The sequence below is a fragment of the Calidris pugnax genome, unplaced genomic scaffold (genome assembly GCF_001431845.1).
Source record: "Calidris pugnax isolate Ruff unplaced genomic scaffold, ASM143184v1 scaffold573, whole genome shotgun sequence".
NCBI lineage: Eukaryota > Metazoa > Chordata > Aves > Charadriiformes > Scolopacidae > Calidris > Calidris pugnax.
In genome coordinates, this window is record NW_015091316.1 from 4726 (window position 1) to 23375 (window position 18650).

The window sequence follows — 18650 nt, forward strand, 5'->3', positions numbered from 1 at the left end:
ATTTGCAGTTTACATCAAGGGTTGGAGCCTTGGTATCTTCTGGTTCCTTGTGCACCCGCACTCGATGGCAGAACATGGGCAACCAAAAAGTCCTGGACTTGGGAGAGACATGACCAAAACATCAGTGTGATATCAAACACCTTTCCATGCCCAAAGACTAAATGCAGCGCTGTGCCAGCTGCTGGGAAACTACTGAGGAGAACGACTTTCTCACAGCCTAATGGCTTTGGCAAATCTATTTACTCCTGCTAAGTAAAGCCAAGCAAACAGCACAAATCACACCAAATTGTAATCTTAATTAATACACTCTACTTAAAACTGTCCAATGCTACTGAGCAAGGCACTGGGCCACTCCCAGGCTGGTCCCACAGCCCCAGTGCACAGCCCAGAAGCCCAGGGGTGGCATGGGGCAAGCCCCCACAGTGAGGCACAAGCCCATCCAGCCCTGGGGATGCTCCTGGAGATGTCAGAGCACCCAGAACTGTGTCAGACACCATCACGTGGACCAGGGCTGGTCTCCAGACTCCTCACAGCCCCTCTCTGGGGCTGCACCCCAGCAGCAGACCCAAGCCAGCAGCTCCAGCTCTACCACAGTGGGGTAAGAGGGGCTGCCCATGGCCACCATAGGGACTCCTAAAGCCATCACTGGTGACCTGCTGCTCTGGGGATGGCTGCAGGCTCCAGCCACCACTGCCATCAAGAAACGTGAGGCTTCGGGCACCCCAAGGGAGGAAGGGCAGCAGCAAAACCCAAACCCTGGGGGTTTCAGTAGCCCCTGACCTCCTCCCTGCACCCCCTCTGCACAAAAGCACCCACACCTCAAACCACCATAACATCCCCTTCACTCCCTCCACCTCCAGCCAAGCCCACCCCAGGTGTAGGTCCTTTCTCATCAGCTGGGGAGGGCCCACAGCTGTGGGGCTGCCCCGAGGCTGCTGGGAGCATAATAGGAAAAGAGAAAGGAAAAAAATGGGGGGAAAAGAAAAAAAACAACAAAAGGAAAACATAAAAAAGAGGAAAAAAACAAGATTTTTTTTTAAAAAGGAAGAATTGTTTTAAAAATAAAAACAGGGGAAAGAAGAAAAAAGGAAAAAGCAAGAAGTAAAAAAAAAATTATAAAAAAGAAGGTAACTAAAATTAAACTGATAAAGAAAAAAAAAATCAATTAAAAAAAAAATTACTAAGATAAAAAGTGGAGCTGCAAAAGAAGTGAAATGACCAGCAGACCCAACCACCCACACCATGGGCAGCCGGTGCTGAGGAAAAAGCCAGTGAAGAAGCAAACCTGACCCTGCAAAGCCCCTGCCTAAGGAAAAAAAAAACAAAAAACAAAAAACAAAAAAAAGAAAACCAACAAACCCCAAACCCCACAAAGAAACATGCCAAAAACAGAATAGGAGAAAAGCAGCAGCAAAGGCCACTGAGGTGCTGAAGAGCCGCAGAAGCAAAGCCCAGGGCAGAACGTGCCCCCAGCCCTGGGCAGCCCCTGCCCCAGGGGAGAGGGTGCTGAGGGTCCCCCCAGCAGAGTGAGGGGCACTGGAGGCTCCCGGGGTCTGGGGGAGGCAGCAGCCTCTGCCCCCTCCCCAGCACTGTCAAGGATGATGCCGGCTCTTCTTCAGCAACCTGGTCTGGTGGGAGGTGTCCCTGGCCACGGCAGGAGGTGTCCCTGGCCATGGCAGGGGGGTTGGAACTCGATGGTCTTTAAGGCCCCTTCCCACCGTTCATGGTTCTTCAAACAATTGTCCACAGAAAGGCAAACTGAGCTGTTTTACTCTGTGTCCTCACAGCACCAGAAATACTTTCAGGCCAAGTGCTTTTAAATGTGTTTTGAGTGCTTTATAAAAGTAAACACTATTGGACAGTTTACAAGCAGCATCTCTAAATATTTTTGAGGAAACTAACATGTTAGGCAGTAAATATGCACACAATGCAGTGATTGCATTTTATTATTGAATTTCTTCCAGTAGCATAGACTGTTCCCATTACATGCTGATTTTTCTAATTACTTATTTTCACCTGCGTGGTCCATGCCTTTTATGTGTGAAAAATGCCACACGGGCTGGCAAGATCTATTTACCAAGATGCTGTTAGCTTTGCTGCTACACACGTTTTTGCAGCATCTAAAAAGCAAAGGCTGAAGCCTCTGTAAAGAAGCTTTTGGCCCTTCATGCTTTTTATTGCAGGTGAGAGAGAGCTTGGCGTTTGCCTGCAGAGGTCTGGGCGAGCTGCCCCTGTGCTTCTCATCAGGGGCTTTACTTTGCATCACTTTGCTTTTTTCCCCTCCAGTGATGACCCGTTCCCCACACCAACTGGAAACCTCTGGGCGATCCCAGTCCATTGCGAATGGGAGGTCACAGAAGCCACTTGGGGCTTTCAAAATGCCTTTACTTGGGCTCAGAAAGCACTCCTCAGTTTAAGCAGGTTTCCTGTGCTGTTGTCAGTGATTCAGAGTCGTTCCCTTTCCCAAGCCAGGGGAACCTGGCAGCGTGTTAAGCGTAACCTGCTGCCAGAGAAAGGCACGTTGAAGCAATTGCTTTTCCTCAGGAGCAGAAACCTCCTGCCCTGGCACTGAAACAGCTCGAGCCGCCTGCGCTGGTCCCAAATCTGAGGAGCACGTGGTGTGAAACCCCCGGGGACAGAGAATGTGGTCCCTGCATTTCCAGATCTGTTCATGCTCACAACCCAGCCTTCGGTGGTGGGCTGTGAGTGTGGCCCAGAGGGAGGGGGACAGCTGCCAGGGCAGGGACAGCCATCCTCTGGCCATCCTCTGCCTCCCTGGCTCCTCTCGCCTTTCTTCACATGGCCATTATTGACCACAGCCAGAAAGAAGATCCTGGGCTACAAGGACCATCTGTTCCCTGTGCCTGTCCCTGTTTTCCTAGGAAATAAAAGGGGGACAACTTTGAGTTGCTGCTTTACGTTTTTGTTGGTTTGGTTTGTTGGTGTCTTTATCTATTTATATATTTTTTGAATTCTCTTATTAAAATGTGCTTGAGTTCCTGTGTGTAGAGCCTTGTCTCATAGAGCAGCTCTCTCATGGAAGGCCGTGTGCTCTCTGGTCTCTTACAGCAGGGCAGCAAAGTTGTGGGATAAAGAGAGTGTAGGACAGTCCGTGTATCACTTTCCTTAGATTCTGCAGAAATGGTTTAAGCCATGTGGGATTCTTACCCAAATGTAAGAGATCCTGTTGCACCCCTTTGAGGGTGGCTGCAGTGTAGAAGTCTTGGCATTGGGGTCCAGGACCTCCATACCACGAAACACATAAAATTCATTTATTGAAACGTGCTGTTACAATTTTGATTTAATGAATGCCCGTGCAATCTTACTGTTAAATGTAAAGCAGTCATCCTAAGAGGAGGGAAAGGAGCAGCTGTGAGTCTTCCCCACAGAGTAAATCCCTGTCCTTTCCCATGTGTGTACCTTTGGATCAATTACCCATCAGGTTACAGAGGGCTTTGGCACTTTCCTTACAAAGTGGAACAAGAGTAAAAGTAACAGGCAACGTATTGTGCATTGTACCCCAAAGAAATGCCAAACACCCTGGAAAATAATCCCAAGTGACAAAGTGGCTTTGACTCGTCCTGAGCTACTGCATCTCCTCCAGCAGCACCCCAGCTTCTCCAGCTCTGCCCAGGTGTTCTGGTTTGCAGTGACCCCTCTCGTCACCCTTTCCCCCGGGTTTGAAGTTTGCTGGGTGTGAGGTGGCCGAGTTCTTCTGAAACTGTGCTCAGCTCCAAGTGCTGTGAGCATCCCCAGGGTGGGGGGTCTGGCTCGGCTCCAGAGGGAACAGGGATGCTAAAACTGTCCTGGTCCTGGCAGAGGACAACTTGACAGGTAAGAGCAACAGAGACCCCCCCCTCGGGACTGTATAACCTTTCTGTCTGTCTATTATTTCTCATTCTTTGTGCAGATAACATTTGTGAAGGACTTGGTTATTGTCGTGGACAGCCACAGAAAAAGCAACAGCAGAAAGTATCTTTGTGGTAGGTGAGTCTTGGGCCAAGCTCCTGGCTGAAAGTGGGATTATGGAATTATTATGTCTGGCCACTACCTGGTTATCTAAGGAAACAAGGACAAAAAGAAGAATTGTTTATTGAGTACCATTCATGTTGTACCCTGAATGCATCGGCGGTCCACAGCGACTTGATTAATTTATAATGACTTCTGTGTGGGGAGAAGAGGGCAATAGAATATAGAGGCAATCAGATTTTTAAAGCAGGCTAAGCACCTGCATTGCTATGACGTGCTGCTACGCGATTGGTGGATAAAGACCCGTGGTGAGATGGTCAGAGAAGAGATGCTCTTAGAGCTGGTACCTGCATGTGAATGGGGCACTTGCATAGTAGATATGTTAATTTAATAGTGACTGAAATCATGTCTGTTCTTAACCCCACAGCAATGTGTTATGACTCTGAAAACGTGTTGTCAGCTCCCCCATTTATTGTTGGTTACTTGCCTGCTTGGCGCAGGAACTGCTTTGCCCCAGTTGACCACAAAAAATTGTTTCCCAGGCTATAAATGAATTAAATCTGACAACAATTTCTGTGTTTACAGATCAGGAAGAAAGTGCTTGAAATTGAAAATGAAAGAAGAAAAGGAAAAATCCCCTCAGCTGTTTTGCTGTGGTCGGTCTGGGAGCACTGGCCGCAGGGTGTGTTTGTGGCCTCTGGCTGTGTGATGGGAACAGTTGGGGGTGCAAGTACAAAACTTGCTTTAATACGTGATTTAATATGCCTTAGTGAAATGCACTGCTCTGGGTGCCCCCAACAAGGCACCTGCTTCAGTAGCCACGGAACGTAAACAGGGAAGGGATGTAAAGACTTTTTAAGCAAATACATGGAAATATTCCCAAAGTATTCTGATACCCTGATTGAAACTTTCTTTTGCCTGACTTTTACCCTGCTGTCGCAGGGGAGAACTCTGTGTGTGTGTATGTAAATAGAACGTGCATGTTCTTTTAAGTTCTAGAATTCGGAATAGGGGGTGGGCAGTTTCTTACCAATACTGGAGTATTTGACTTCAAAAATCCATGGGCGTTTTCTTGTGGTTTTTCTATTAAAGACTGGGGAGTTGCTGCCCTCTAGTGGCTGTTCAATAAAAGTCCTGTGCAATGCCAGCTACTGGAGGTTTATTCCCTCTGGCCTCAGGAAGGTTCAACCAGCTTTCATACATTTTATTTTATTGATTTCCCCCCATTTTTGCAGGCAGCACCAGAGGTAGCAATAGAAATCCACCTCTGTTAGTACTAACAGACACGAAGACAAGCGTGTCAAGAAGCCTGCAGAGGTGAGGCTGGTGTCTCCTGCCCCTTTGGGAACAACTTGAAATGGCTGGAGGAGAGTCCCACCAGCCTGGGACCAAGTGACTGTGGCCTGCTGGGCAGGGCTAGGGAGAAGATGTGGTCCTCCAGATGCTCCTCATGTTCTCCTTGCTGTGTTTGGTTTGACTGGGGCTGGAAGGGTTGGGGGTTTGCTGTTTATTTTTATTATTATTAGTTGCTCAAACCTACTGATTAGCACAGGGTTTTTTTTTTAATTTTTATTGTGAAACATAGACTGTTGGTGAATGAGAAAAAGGCTGACTTGACCCCCCCCATTTGCATTATTTCAAGGAGCAGTCCTCTGAGTGTCTTGGATTCATTTATTTCTCTAAATCTTTTTTCTCTTCACCTCAGTAGTCTCCAACTGGGAGAGTGACAACAGCCCCCTGTAGAGCAGGGAGGACTGGGCGCCGCCTGTGTCTTCATTTATCTCTAGTATGAACGATTGAAAAATTATTTTACTGCCTCGTCAACAAATAAGGGTGTTGACTAAAGCTGGGGGGGCTCTGCAGTTAGAGCCTTTGTTTCTTTGGCATTTTAAAACATGCCCTGAAAATGCACAGGCTCTCTGACTCGTCTGACTGTCGGGGGAATGTGCTGTTTGGACCCAGCAGATGAGACAAGGACTCACCAACACAAGTACTGCAATGGGACCTTCCTACCCTAAACACCGCTCCTGTTCTCTTCGTTTCTCAGGTTATGGCTTCCAGGCTCTGTCTCCGCCCTTCCTCTGTCTCCAGGATAACGCTTCTCTCATGTCCTCCCCAAAACTTCTGCTACTGTTGAAGCCAGTGAGGCAATACTGATATTTTCTTTTTGGCTTTCAAAAAAACAGGAGGGGAAAAATAACTTCTCCCTTTGCGCTCGTTGTCTTGTCTTGAACTAAGACCAAACTGATCCCTTGGCCATCCAGCCATGTTTCCTCATCAGGCTGAAACACGGGCTGGAAGCCAGTTCCCACCTCAGATCAATGGAGGTTTCCTGGCCAAGGGATGTCTCAGCTGAAGCAACTGAAGATAAACACACACTTATTGAGAAAGAGGGAGATGCTGGTTTGAACCCGCATTTGCTGATGTGAAGCCCCATTCCTGACCTGATCGCAGGATGTTTCACAGCCCTGACGTGCCTCTATTGCTCTGCCCTGCTTTTTGTCAGGCACAGTTGTCCTCTCAGGGGACTGGGACAGGTTTAGGGTCCCTGCTAGGTGAGCGAGTGCTTTGCTGTAATGTTCTGGTCATTGTGTCCTTCTGTATGGACGTTCCTGCACAGCCATGGCAGAGGGACCCAGCCCTGCTCACTGCCCCCGGTGACATCCGCCTTCCTCCCGTGCACCCCAAAAAACACAAAGGGCCGTGTTTTATCACTCAGCACAGGCAGATGCTGGGAAGGGGTCTTTCTAGCTACGTGGAAGGGTTTGTTTCTGCTGCTCTGTTGTCTGTTTCCAGGCTCAGAGACAAGATGAGGACGCGGTGGCCTGGGGAGTGGTTTCTGGATGTTGTCTCCTACCTTTCAACCACCCAGAGACACAAAGAGGAGCTTTCGGGCACTTCTGAGGAACACCTGATCTCCAGCACAGCTGGAAGCTTTTACAGCTGCCTTTTTTTTAATTTTTTTTTTTTTTATGTAGTCCTACTATCCTGACAGCTCCTGCCATGGAGTCGTGTTGACACCAGAACACGAAGTGGCAACTGCAGCATTACAAAGAGGAAGAGATGATGCTCAGGCTCACCTGCTGGAACAGGAAGAGCGAAGCACAAACACAAGGTAATGAACTGGACTGAGATATTTCCATGTGTGTGTCTTTGCTCTTTTAAATTGGCAACAAAACTTCCCAGTATTTCCCGTGCTTTACAAGGATGTAAGACGTGGCAGAATTTCACCCTGTGTTTTTCTTCCCTATCCTCCTTCTCTGTAGTGGGCACTGAAAAATGAGACTGTAACACACAGTCTAGGCCATATTTGAAAGGAAATTGCACAATTTCAGGCCAAATGAAATAACTAGAAAACATGGTTACATACCCTTTAAAAAACTATTAACAATGATGTAAAAAAAAAATAATTGATCTGACTGTTTTAACAGACTGACACCTACCAATCAGTGCTGAATAGCAGAATTAAAAAAAAATAATAATCTTAGGGAATTGGTTACAGAGGAATTATAATTATAGTTCAGTTAAGGTACCCAAATGGGTGCTGTTCCTTTTTATGCTGCACTGGCAGTAAAAGAGAGTGAGTCGTTATTTCTACATTTAACACTTGTACATTTTTATTTAGTTAAATCAGCCATTGTACACATTGCAGCTATGTATTGTTAGTGTTGTATTTTTTTTTTTTTAATTTTTAACTAATACATGCCCTCATAGATATATTCAATTAGTGTTATCACCATGGGAACAAGATGCTGATTCGTCAACTTAAAATTCACTTCTTCTCACAGTATTCAAGTTCTTTGATAACACAGCAAAAAATCAAAATAAGAGGTGAATAACCATTATGTTGTTACACAGAACATCATCTGCACCGCAAATAACACAACAGAAATGCATTTCTTTAGAGCCCCATCCTTGAAGATCATCCTGTGCTGTCTCCGACGGTAAGAAAGCCATGATGCGCTGTGAAATGTTTCATCATGGGTCTCGTTCAGTTTGGCTGCCAAAACACTTTTGGGGTTTTTTTTGGTGTTTTTGTTGTTGTTGTTTTTCCTGCCTGCCAAAAAAAAGTGTGAGCACGGCACCTCGGGTTCTTTCGCCTGCAGGAAGTCAGAACTCCCAAGATGTTTTCATGCTTTTGGCATCGTTACCTTAATGAGGAAGTGCCCTTGTTCTGAGCACTGAGTGAGTCATTAAAAAAAAACCAAACAACTCTATAATTGTAGAAGGCCAGATAGGCTTGGAAAAAGTATTACTCATAGAGGAGAGGATTCGTTTTACCCTGGTTTTTGAGTACACTATTAAAAAAATCAATTAGCTGGTTAAAAACATCTAGTTAGTGTGTTTGTGTGTGTTACATAAGCTAAAACACTACAGAGCTCCCTCCATTGAATCTTAAGGTACAGGACACCCAAAATGTCAGATCTCTATGTTCCCTTTTTTGAAAATAAAAGTGCAGACATGCCATCATGGTTTTCAGAGGGTTGGTTTAGAAATATATATATTATATATATATAGATAAGAAAATATGAACAGAAACTGGCTTTCAAGGATTGTGAGCACTTTCTCTTTAAAAAACACTTGATTGGAAGGTAAAAACTGCTCGCTCAGTGCTAAGAGGGCTAACAAGCTGACATGATTATAGGAGGGTTTGGTTTTGACCTTCAAATGCCACATGCATGTATCGGATAAGAGGCAATCTTGATAAAACACGGTGAATTAATTACTCTCCTTGTATAGTGGGTAAGTCTTTCTCCCCTAGTTATCTACAGTGCAGTGGCCAGCAGGAAGTACCACCAATAAGACAGTGTGGTTTGCTAAGCAGTGATGAAAACAGGAAACTACTGTAGTTATAATTGTTTAATACACCCTGCCACATGTCCAGATCTAAAAGATTTTAATACCGTATGCAAATGTGCCATAGATATAGCTGCTAGCAAGTTGGTTACCTAATTGGGTATTCTTTTTTTTTTTTTTTCTTTTCTTTTTCTGGAAATCTTTAAGTGGCTGTCCAAAGGTCTTAGAAGTATTAATGGCCACAGTCAGCTGTTGCTTCATGAGAACAGCTGAATTTCCAGGTTTTTAGCCTGACTCTTAGAGCCTTTAACTATAATAGATCCCTAAACTGGAAGTCTTACGGATGCAGGAGATCTGCAGTGCTTCCTCCTCAGTCAGTCTGTGTTTGCAGTCGATTGTGTTAACATTATGTTATTAATCGCTGTTCAGCAGTGTCAATAGACCTTGTAATCCATGATGCTAATTGGAGTCATAGGCAGTGTGTTCTCTGCAGTCTTGTAAGTCCAAATACTCTTGCTATATACAGTTTATGTGTTAACTCCCTTTTTATGATGCATGTACATAGTCACTTGAAGAGGCCTGTCGATGAAGTTTGCTTGACAAATGCAATCTCATGAAGCTAGTGCAGAAGCAAAGGAACAGTGAGAAGTGATGATGCTGACAAATTCCCAGTACAGCACAAAGACGACGATTCGGTGGATAAATCATCCTGAATGAAGGATGCTATCTTTGGTCACAAATTAGCTCACAGGGTAAAAAATAACAAAAACTCAAAATCAAATACGGGGAAAGGTGGGTAGGTGGGGGGAGAAATGAATTCACTGCATCTGCACGAGTAGAAATGGCAGTGTCTTCCAGTGATTATGTAGGTAATAATGTCTACACCTAGAGAAGATGACTGCTGCACGCGGGATGGATGGTTATGTGGTGTTCTTGAGGGGTGGCAGCTTCTCACTTCGCCTCCTCTTTCCAGTCCTCTTTGCAGAAGTGTCTAAGAAGCTGCTGGAGGTCATGTTGGAGGTCATCCTGTGGTAGTGCTTCTGGTGTGTCTTCCAGCTCTTCTATGTGAACGTGTTTTCCATACTGATCCTTCATCACAGTCCTCTTCTGCGTGCTGGCTTTACTTAGTGTTGTCCTAAAACAAAATAAATAAGAACATTGTCTTTAAAAGCCCACAGTTCCCGAAGGTTTAAAAAAAATGCTAATTTTCAGCTGCAGTTTTAAGGCTTTTTCATTCAAAATGACATGAGAAGAACTGTAGCTGGTAGTTAAAACCAGCTACTGAAGTCAGATATTTGTTATGCATTCTGAATATAACACACACCACTGCTTTAATTGGGTTTCATAATGTAAACTAATAGTAATTAAGCTGTGTACACTGATTAAGCATACAGTTTTAGATGCCCAGCAAAAAACATGCGGTAACACACAGACATGCAACCTATGTTGAAATTCACACAAGACCTTCCTATTTGCAGTATTTAACTTCAACAACAGAGTTGTCCTGTACAATAGTAATTTAAGCCGATTAATTTCTTGAACACTTATTTCTGAACAAGTCTTACTTCTGACAGCCAGTAAAACTGCTTTTGTGGTAATCTAGTACCCTAAACTATTCTGTTAATTACTCCATACCTCACGGGAACCATCTTGCTCTACTAGTCAGAACCTTAAACCTCACCAACTCCCCTCCAGATCTAGGCAAATAAATGTAGTTGTTCTAGGACAGCTGGGTGTCCCTTGATTAGCCTTATCCAGAAGCCCAATTTTTGGTCACTGTACTTGAGAGAGGACCATGGGAAGCCAAGCACCCTTGGAAATTCCTGTGTGCTCAGCCAGGAATAGCTCAATTTTTATCAAAGAGCTGACACTTCTTAATTTGACCTGAACGACCCAAAGATCCCTCCCTTGGATGGAGCACTTTGACAAGAATGCTCACTCTTCATTGAAAAGCAGAAGCAGCAGGTCCCCTAGCTCTCAGCGTGTCCTTGTGACACCATCCCGCCGAGTGAAACTGGTTTTACAGCTTGTTACAATCAGACACAGTTTGGTCAAGATGTGCTTTCAGATGTTAAGGTTGGCTTTACCGCCCCAGATGGCCATTCAACTGCTCTGAAATAAAAGGTGTGTAAAAGATGCCTGCCTGTAGCAGCCTCGGCTCAAGTTGTGTGTGGTAGGAATGAATACACTTACTGCACTACAGTAGCTTTTTTTCTTTCTCCCAAATATTTTCCTATCTGCCCTGCCTCATTCTTCACAAGGCCCAACTGTGATATGCATGTGTCTATATATATATATGTGTCCATATATCCTCTGGCCTATTTTGATAATGTTCAAATTATCACAGAGTCAACTGGCATGAAAAAAATATCTTTGAAGTAACCTTGATTAATATTGTTAACTGTAAATCGCGCTGCTGTTCTTGTGTTGCCTCCTACGAAATCAGCTCAGCAGCCCTTCCCCTTTGCGCTGGCTCTGGCCAGGATGCACTTCACTCTCTTCACAGCAGCCCGTGAGGAGCCCTGTGTCCCATTTGGGCCTGAACCCATGTTGGTAACAGCCCAGTGCTTTGGCTACTGCTCTTTTTTTTTCCCCACTGGCCCTTCCAGTGAGCAGGCTGGGGGTGGGCAAGAGACCAGGAGAGCACACAGCCAGGACAGCTGACCCGAACAGGCCCAAGGGTTATGTCACACTATACAGAACCACGCTCAGCAATAAAAACTGGGAGTAGAGGAAGAAGCTGGGGGGTCGGTGGGTTCTATCTTCCAAGGTGACCATTGCTCAGTAACTGGCTGGGTATCAGTCTGCTTGTGGGAGATGGTGAGTGATCGCCTTTGCATCACTTGTTTGGTTGCTCTTCCCTCTTTCCTTTGCTTATTAAACTGTCTTTGTTCAACCCATGAGTTTTCTCACTGTTGCTGTTCCTGTTCTCCCATTCCCTGGTGGGACAGGAGGGATAGGGAGCAGCTGCATGGTGCCTGGCCATGGTGAACCCACCACACCCCTCTTCACCCAGTCTTTCCAAGTGAACGTAGACCTTCCCAGTGCATATACCCCTTCCTGTAACAGAATGTTAGTAATAATCTTTAGTGCTTCTGCAAATAAAGCTTGAGATGCTGCTGCCAGTGGTTTCACTTCAAACACTCACTTAAATCCACTCATTTATTACGAGTTTGTTAATCCTTTTCTAGTAACAGTTCATTGACATGCCAAGCCAAACCTTTTAATAATTGATCCGTCCTCTTTCATGATTTCTTTCTCTACTAAAGCGGGGAGTTTGACTTTCATTTGGTTACCTGTATAGCTCAAAGCCTCAAATTAAAACATAAACTTCAAATTAAAACATAAACTTCAAATTAAAACAAAACCCAAAAACCTAGGACACAAGATAATTGCTCTTCATGCCTTAGTGCTTTATATTAATGAAGTTGAAAGCTGAGAACATGATGACTAGACAAGTAAGAGAAGCATCTGCCTGCTATTTGCATCCTCTCAAATATTTCTCAAATGTACAGATCAGGTACAGTTTCTTATATAGGATAGTTTCATTCCACTAATAATTGTACTGAGGCACATCTTGGCACTTTCTTTTCAACTTTGAAGTGCCCAACTCAAGGCCTTGTAGAACTTATCCTTTTTATTTGTTTACAACAGTCGTTACAGTGACCTTTCTCCTGTCACAGAAAATACTCTTTCTTGTATAGCTTGTTCCCACTGCCTGTTCTCAGTGCTGGCAGTGCAGAGACAGTACACACAGAAATGATGGGTGATACTTCTGTGCCCTGACTGTACTGAAAAGGGAGAAACAGGGAATGGAGCCTGGCAAACTTTTCTGCAGAGTATCTGCTGTTACTGATACTTCCTAGAAAACACAAAAAAAGGCAGCATTTTTGTTTTTCTTCTGGCTGTTCGTGGGTTCGTCTGTGGTATCTTCAGCAGGCTTCTTCATTTAATACACCAGAAGCTGGCAAGCTGGGAAAAAACTGTTATTTCCCAAGCCATTTCTTTGAACCTCTATGTGACAGTTTTTGCTGCTTTGCCCATGATTTCTAACAACTGTACTGAAAGCCTCCAGGGGTATTTTTAGAATCGTAGAATGTTTCATAGCTAATTCTGTGATTTTAGCTTCCCACACGTATACACACTTTATATACTAATCCGTTTGTAACTTGGCATATATAACATGAGTATAACAACAGAGATTTATACTCAGTAGATGAGTATGACACTCTATCAACAAAACTTTCAATAGAGTACAATTTGTTCTCACGTATGTTGTGATATTTGTTTTAATATTTATTTTTAAAAGGCATTTTTACCTCTTCGAAGTCCTCTTTGGCTGATGGAAGATCAGTAGCTAAGCTAGCATCCCCCAGGTGTTTCTCCATTCTCTCTCCTTGCACTACAGTGGTCTTTATGACTTTGCTGACCTTCCGGCCTTCCACTGGCTCAGACTGGAATTTGGAGGCACTAGGCAAAACAGCAGGTTCAGACAGGGTCACCTGTATGGTTAGAAAGCAGAAGTATACTGGATATTAATTGCACAGTGAACACTAACAAAGCTGCTAGTTTCTCCGTCATTCTTTCTTAATCATTGCCACAGAGAAGAAGAATATAAGAATTGTCTCACTCTCTGCATGTACACATCAAAATACTGAGCGTACATTTTATTACCTGCTTTACAGCTCCAGAAGGAGACATTCTAAGATGTTCAGACACCAGGAACAGCCCTGGAAAATTTATTCTGCAGAGAAGCTTTATCTGGCAGGGTGAAAACTGCTTCTGGAACCTGAACTAACCAGAGGGCAGTGGAGGCCTGAGGGCAGCTGCCCTCCACCACACCACAGGCTGCCCTGCTGGCTGACCTGCCAAGGCCACTGGAGTTACACCAAGTGACAAGTGGACCTCCTGCTGTGAATCCTTGCTGCATTCACACAGGTAGTACGAGCTAGTGGTATCAGCCCATATCTTAATCTTAAGATACTCTTCCAAGAGATGAGTCACACTTGTAAAACCAAGAAACTCTTACAGGAGAATATTAGAATGCCATGGGAAAGGGACAAACATGATTTTGTTTGGCAAAATATGAATGTAATGTATATGGTTTCCATATGATAAAGAGTACCTCTAGTACGGTCAGCTCACTACAAAAAATTACTGTTTTCTTGTTACCTTACTCTTTAAGAATTAATTCTGATGATTAATTCTGGCAAGAGAGAATTACACTCTTAGCATTTCTAATGACTGCTTGCTAAATGTCGCTTTCAAGGGCAGTACTGTGGAAAGCAAGCCCCATTACTAGCTTCTGACCCTCTGTCACAACCTAAATTTTGCTGATACTAATGTCTGTAGGGCTATGTGGAGAACTAAGGCAGGAAAAAATAAACTGAAAAGAACTTACCTTTTCAGGTTGTTTTTTTCTTTTTAATTACCTGTATCTTAGTACAAAGCTGCTTTCATTATTAATTTGGTACTTCCCATAAATCACAGAATCTGTATCCTGACTTATTTTCAGGGCTAACTGCCCTCTTTCCCTGCCCTCCTGCCTGCCCCCCATCTTTTCCCTGTCTTTATTCTGAGGCTTTTCCATCTGGAAGAAAACTTTTTAAAGTATCATTGAAAACTGAGTGTTGCTGGCATGATTAAGATGTAGTTACTAAATACACTGTTGGTGCTCTGCTGCTTTGTACCATCACAAGGGAAGTAGAAGATCTGACCTCTGAGTGCTCACTGTCGCTCTTCAGCACGACCCGTTTTACAACTTTGGAGTAGCCATCTCCTTCTTCAACAGTGACAGGATTTTGTGGTGTTCCTTGCATTAGGACTTCCTCTTTTTCTGTGCCATCTGGAGAAACGTATCGCCGGATGACCTTTCTAGTGACCTGAAGGAATGAAATAGAGCTTGGTCCCAAGAGAATTAACAATAACATATTCCTTCTTATTCTCTATATAGTATTTTCTACTCAAAAGGCATTTTTCCTACATAGATAAACCTACATAGATGGTTCAGTGTTTTAGTCTTTAAGACATGTACTAAAAACAACCTGCAAGTTGATGCATTTGCTCTATTTAGTTTACCACACAGCAAAGCTTCCATAAACTTATTTTGCAAGTGGGCACAATATAGATATTGGAATGACCCTCTGAAGCAATAGTTACTATTAGGAAAAGAGGGATAGTATTTTAGAGAGAAAACATACTTTATAACTGCACAACTTCTAGCAAACAGTTTTGGACGGGTATTTCCAAAAAGGCTTCTGAAAGTAAGAGGTAAGCAGCTTGGCTATCAAATGCTTAGAACTAGATTCACAGAGGGACTTGGACACCACATTGTAACACGGATGGCACTAACCACTGCCCAACTAGTGAGCTGGAATTAACCTAGTTATGAGACTAATCTGGTGCTTAAGCTTTCTAGGCATTGGCAAGCCAAACAAAGAGGAGGAGAAGAGAACAAGAGGGTTCGAGATGAGATAAATTTCTCAGGAGGACGGGTATGCATCCGTCTGTGGAGGACCTGGAGCTCTACATGCTTTCCCAGCCTCTTTTGACAAGGTAACATTAAGCCATTACCTCCCCCTTCTTCCAAAAGCTTATTTGATGTGATGCTCAGTCTGGCTGCGTCATGTATCTCTAAGAGTCACAGATGAGGGGGTAATGGCCTCCCAGGCACGGACCTACCCAGAAGAATAGAGTCATGCTCGCTCTTGCACATCGTGCCCAGGAATATTTGGCTGGGGTTGTTTATTTTAATATGAATTCAAACAGCCTCCAGAGACATGCTATCCAGCTGAGGGCCTACGATGTTTTCTTGGGAGACAGAAGATGGAGTTTGCCACCAGCAGAATTCGGCCAAGTCCTAAACCAATTCTCTAAGCACTGAGTCGTCAGATAAAGCAAGGAGCACAAGAGTTCCTCTTCCACTTCCATGCTGTGCAGAATTCACTTTTATAAGCATGGTCTGAAAATGCTTATTTTATGACATCATCACACAAATAACTACTTTCTATATTCTTTGTGCCCTAAAAACTGAACTGTATGTACAGATGCAGAAATTTAGGAACCTGGTCAGGCACAGCTGAGTTGAGACTTTGAAGATCTAACGTTTGGATTTAGGTGACTCTTGCAGACTCAGCTCTTCATTAGTTTCATTAATACAAACAAATATGATCTTAGGTAAAATTGTTGTGGCATGGTTTTTGTGGTGATTTTTTTCTTAAAAAACAGCAAAAACTTTTTCTCAGAAATGTGGGTTTATTTTCATTGCCTTTAAGTGGGAAAATTAACAAAATATGTCATGTTAAGTAATAAACTGTAACCAAAATATTCTTCAAACTTTGGAATCTCCCATGAACAGAAATTCTGGTTCCTTCCATGCTCTACTCTTCAACATCATGCCCCTTCACAAAAGAAAATCTGGCATGTATGTGGATGTATTTATCCTTCCTTTTATAGGACAGTAAGAAGGTAGCAAGGGGCATAACTGACAATACCTTCTTCACCACTGTGTGGCCATGTTCATCTGTATATTGCTCTTCTGTGACTGTTTCTGGTGGCATTTCAGGCATACTATCAGCCTGTATGACAAAGAACAAAGTTTTACGAAGCAAGGCCTTTATGTAGGTGACTTTAAATAAGCAATTTTAAAATTGGTTAATTGGTTAAAAAATGAAAAAAAAAATTTAGAAATGTTAGAAGAAAAAACTGTTCTGCAAATAAGTACTTAGGCAAGCAAAGAAAAGTTATGTCACAACAGACAGGCAAATACATGTTAGTTGACCATGTTGCGTATGAAGTCTTCATCTTCTTTCTACTGAGGCATCTAATGGAATGTGGAGTTGGGTTAGCAGTATTACTAGAATCCTCCTCCAAGAAAAAGGTATTGGAATGGCTTATTCAATGCACATGCATTATTCAGGAGCACTCCAGCTTCAGGTGCAACTCCAGCCAAGTGGTGGTCTCAGCAGCATGCCTAAAGGTGGTACCAGGGTCCAGTCACCACAGGCTCGTGCAGTCTTTCAACACTCTGTACCTGAATAATCACCCGGCGACGAACAACCCTGGTAGTGACCATCTCGTCCTCGTCTGAGCTGATCTCCAGCCCACCTAACTCCTCTGCTAACTCCTAGTGGAAGCATGGAAGCAGTGCTCTGTTGTATGTGGTACTAGCAGTACTTACAGGTTTTGTCTTGTTTTCATCTAAAACCATCTTCACTTCTGAAAATTTTTGCTTTTAGGATTTTTGGTCTCTTACCTGACTTTAATCTGTGAAACACTGATGGGAGGCTTTGGCCACTTGACCATACATTAGCTGTTCATTTGCATATTGAAAAAAGAAGGATGAACCTTTCGGGTACTAACTCTCAAGGATACTCCTAGTGGTCTTAGTGCTTCTAAGGTTGCCATGGACAAGCCTGAAATTTGTGGCATGGCATCATTGCAGGTGTACTAAGAGATATTACTAATACCAACTCTGGAATTCACACATATTGCATATGGTTTCTGTATTAATTACACAGAAAATTATATGAAAGCCTTTTAATTCTCTATTCTGGGAAGTACATAATGCAGCATATAGACAGTAGGGCTAAAGAGTTTTAACTAGAGGGGAATGTATCAATAGCCTTGGCACCAGAAAGATCAAGAAAAATTAGTAACAAGTGTTGAAGTTCCTCTCTCTCCTGCATAAGGAAGAATTAAAAATTTAAATGAAGAAGTTGGAAGGCAAATAGAAGCTGAAAAGAACTACTTGGGAAATATCAACAGTATAAAAGCAAAAAGAGGAAACGAAATAAGGGGGGTTGTTTCTTTTTGGTGATGCTGATTGTTGTTGTTGTTTTACCTTAATAAAGAAGAACTGGAGGGAAAAAGAAGTACACGATCTTTTGAGGGTAGCCTTTCCTACAGCAGCCATTGAATCGAGCCCTTTTGTAGCTAATCTTTCAACTTAAATGTGTGAGTTATCCCACACATTTTATATTCAACCTTTTTCTGAGATTCCAGAGGCAGAGCTCTGAAACTCTTCATTCTAGAGCTGGAACATTTGGCAATGTAAACAGCAAAGAAAGAAGAGCCTGTTTCTAGCTGAATGTCAAAACAGGAAACAATTTCTCCTTAAGTAGAACTGCGCTTTCTCTGCTCTAATTTCACTGATAAAACTAGTTTCCTGCCCAATTATGCTTTCTCCTTTTCTTCCACTTAGAACAGGCAAAGAAAACCATGTATTCTTAAACCTTTATCTGCCAAGTAATTTAAATTCCCCACTAAAAGCCATACAGTTGCTTTCTTTAATTGCCCCTTGATGCCTTCCCCTCTACAAACATTGCAATAAGGTTCCTTTGTCTTACACAACCAATAACCTACCTCATAGAGTTTTTGCTCTTCTCTTCCATTTCCTGTCTCCTTTTCTCTTTACTGCCTGCATGCTAAGTAAACACCATTCTCAAGTTCTTTTCTTCCAGTGCGTCCTTAGTATTCTGCAACGTACATCCTGCTGCTTCTTTTCCATTTCACTTACTTTACAGTATTTTTCATGTCATTCTTTATGCTGCTTTGGGCTAGTCTTGGCTTTCTTCATAAAATTTTAACATTATTACTTTGTCTTTCACTACATCTGTTTGTCAGCTTTCACTTGTACATGGTTTGCTTCTGCACCTGTATTTTACACTAATTGTCCCTCACATGCATGGACGTAACCGTCACAGACCACAGGACAAATAAGGGGAGCAGAATTACAGTCTAGACTTTAGGATCTGGGATTTTTTTCAGCTTTGAAAAGCTCTATACAAATGACTATAGCAAGCCCTTATAACCACAGAGAAAAGGAGAAAAGACTCAGTTGCAGATGGGGATTAATTAGGCCGATTAAAAATATTCTCATCTTA

The 18650-nt window shown here is 43.2% G+C and overlaps 1 protein-coding gene across 3 annotated transcripts in view; it reads right to left on the reverse strand.

The window, feature by feature from the left end:
* Positions 1 to 7560: 7560 nt before the first annotated feature.
* ANK2 (ankyrin 2, neuronal) overlaps positions 7561 to 18650 on the reverse strand; it is a 239084-nt gene continuing 227994 nt past the window's right edge. For 2 of the 3 annotated variants that reach the window (XM_014960906.1, XM_014960907.1), the window contains 6 exons: positions 16799 to 16891; positions 16260 to 16343; positions 14484 to 14648; positions 13086 to 13268; positions 11987 to 12078; positions 7561 to 9901 (listed from right to left, as the gene is read on the reverse strand). In XM_014960906.1, coding sequence (XP_014816392.1) covers positions 9718 to 9901; positions 11987 to 12078; positions 13086 to 13268; positions 14484 to 14648; positions 16260 to 16343; positions 16799 to 16891 — 801 coding nt within the window. In that variant the 3' untranslated portion in view covers positions 7561 to 9717. The remainder of the gene's footprint in view (positions 9902 to 11986; positions 12079 to 13085; positions 13269 to 14483; positions 14649 to 16259; positions 16344 to 16798; positions 16892 to 18650) is intronic. The other variant, XM_014960908.1, reaches the window with a different exon arrangement.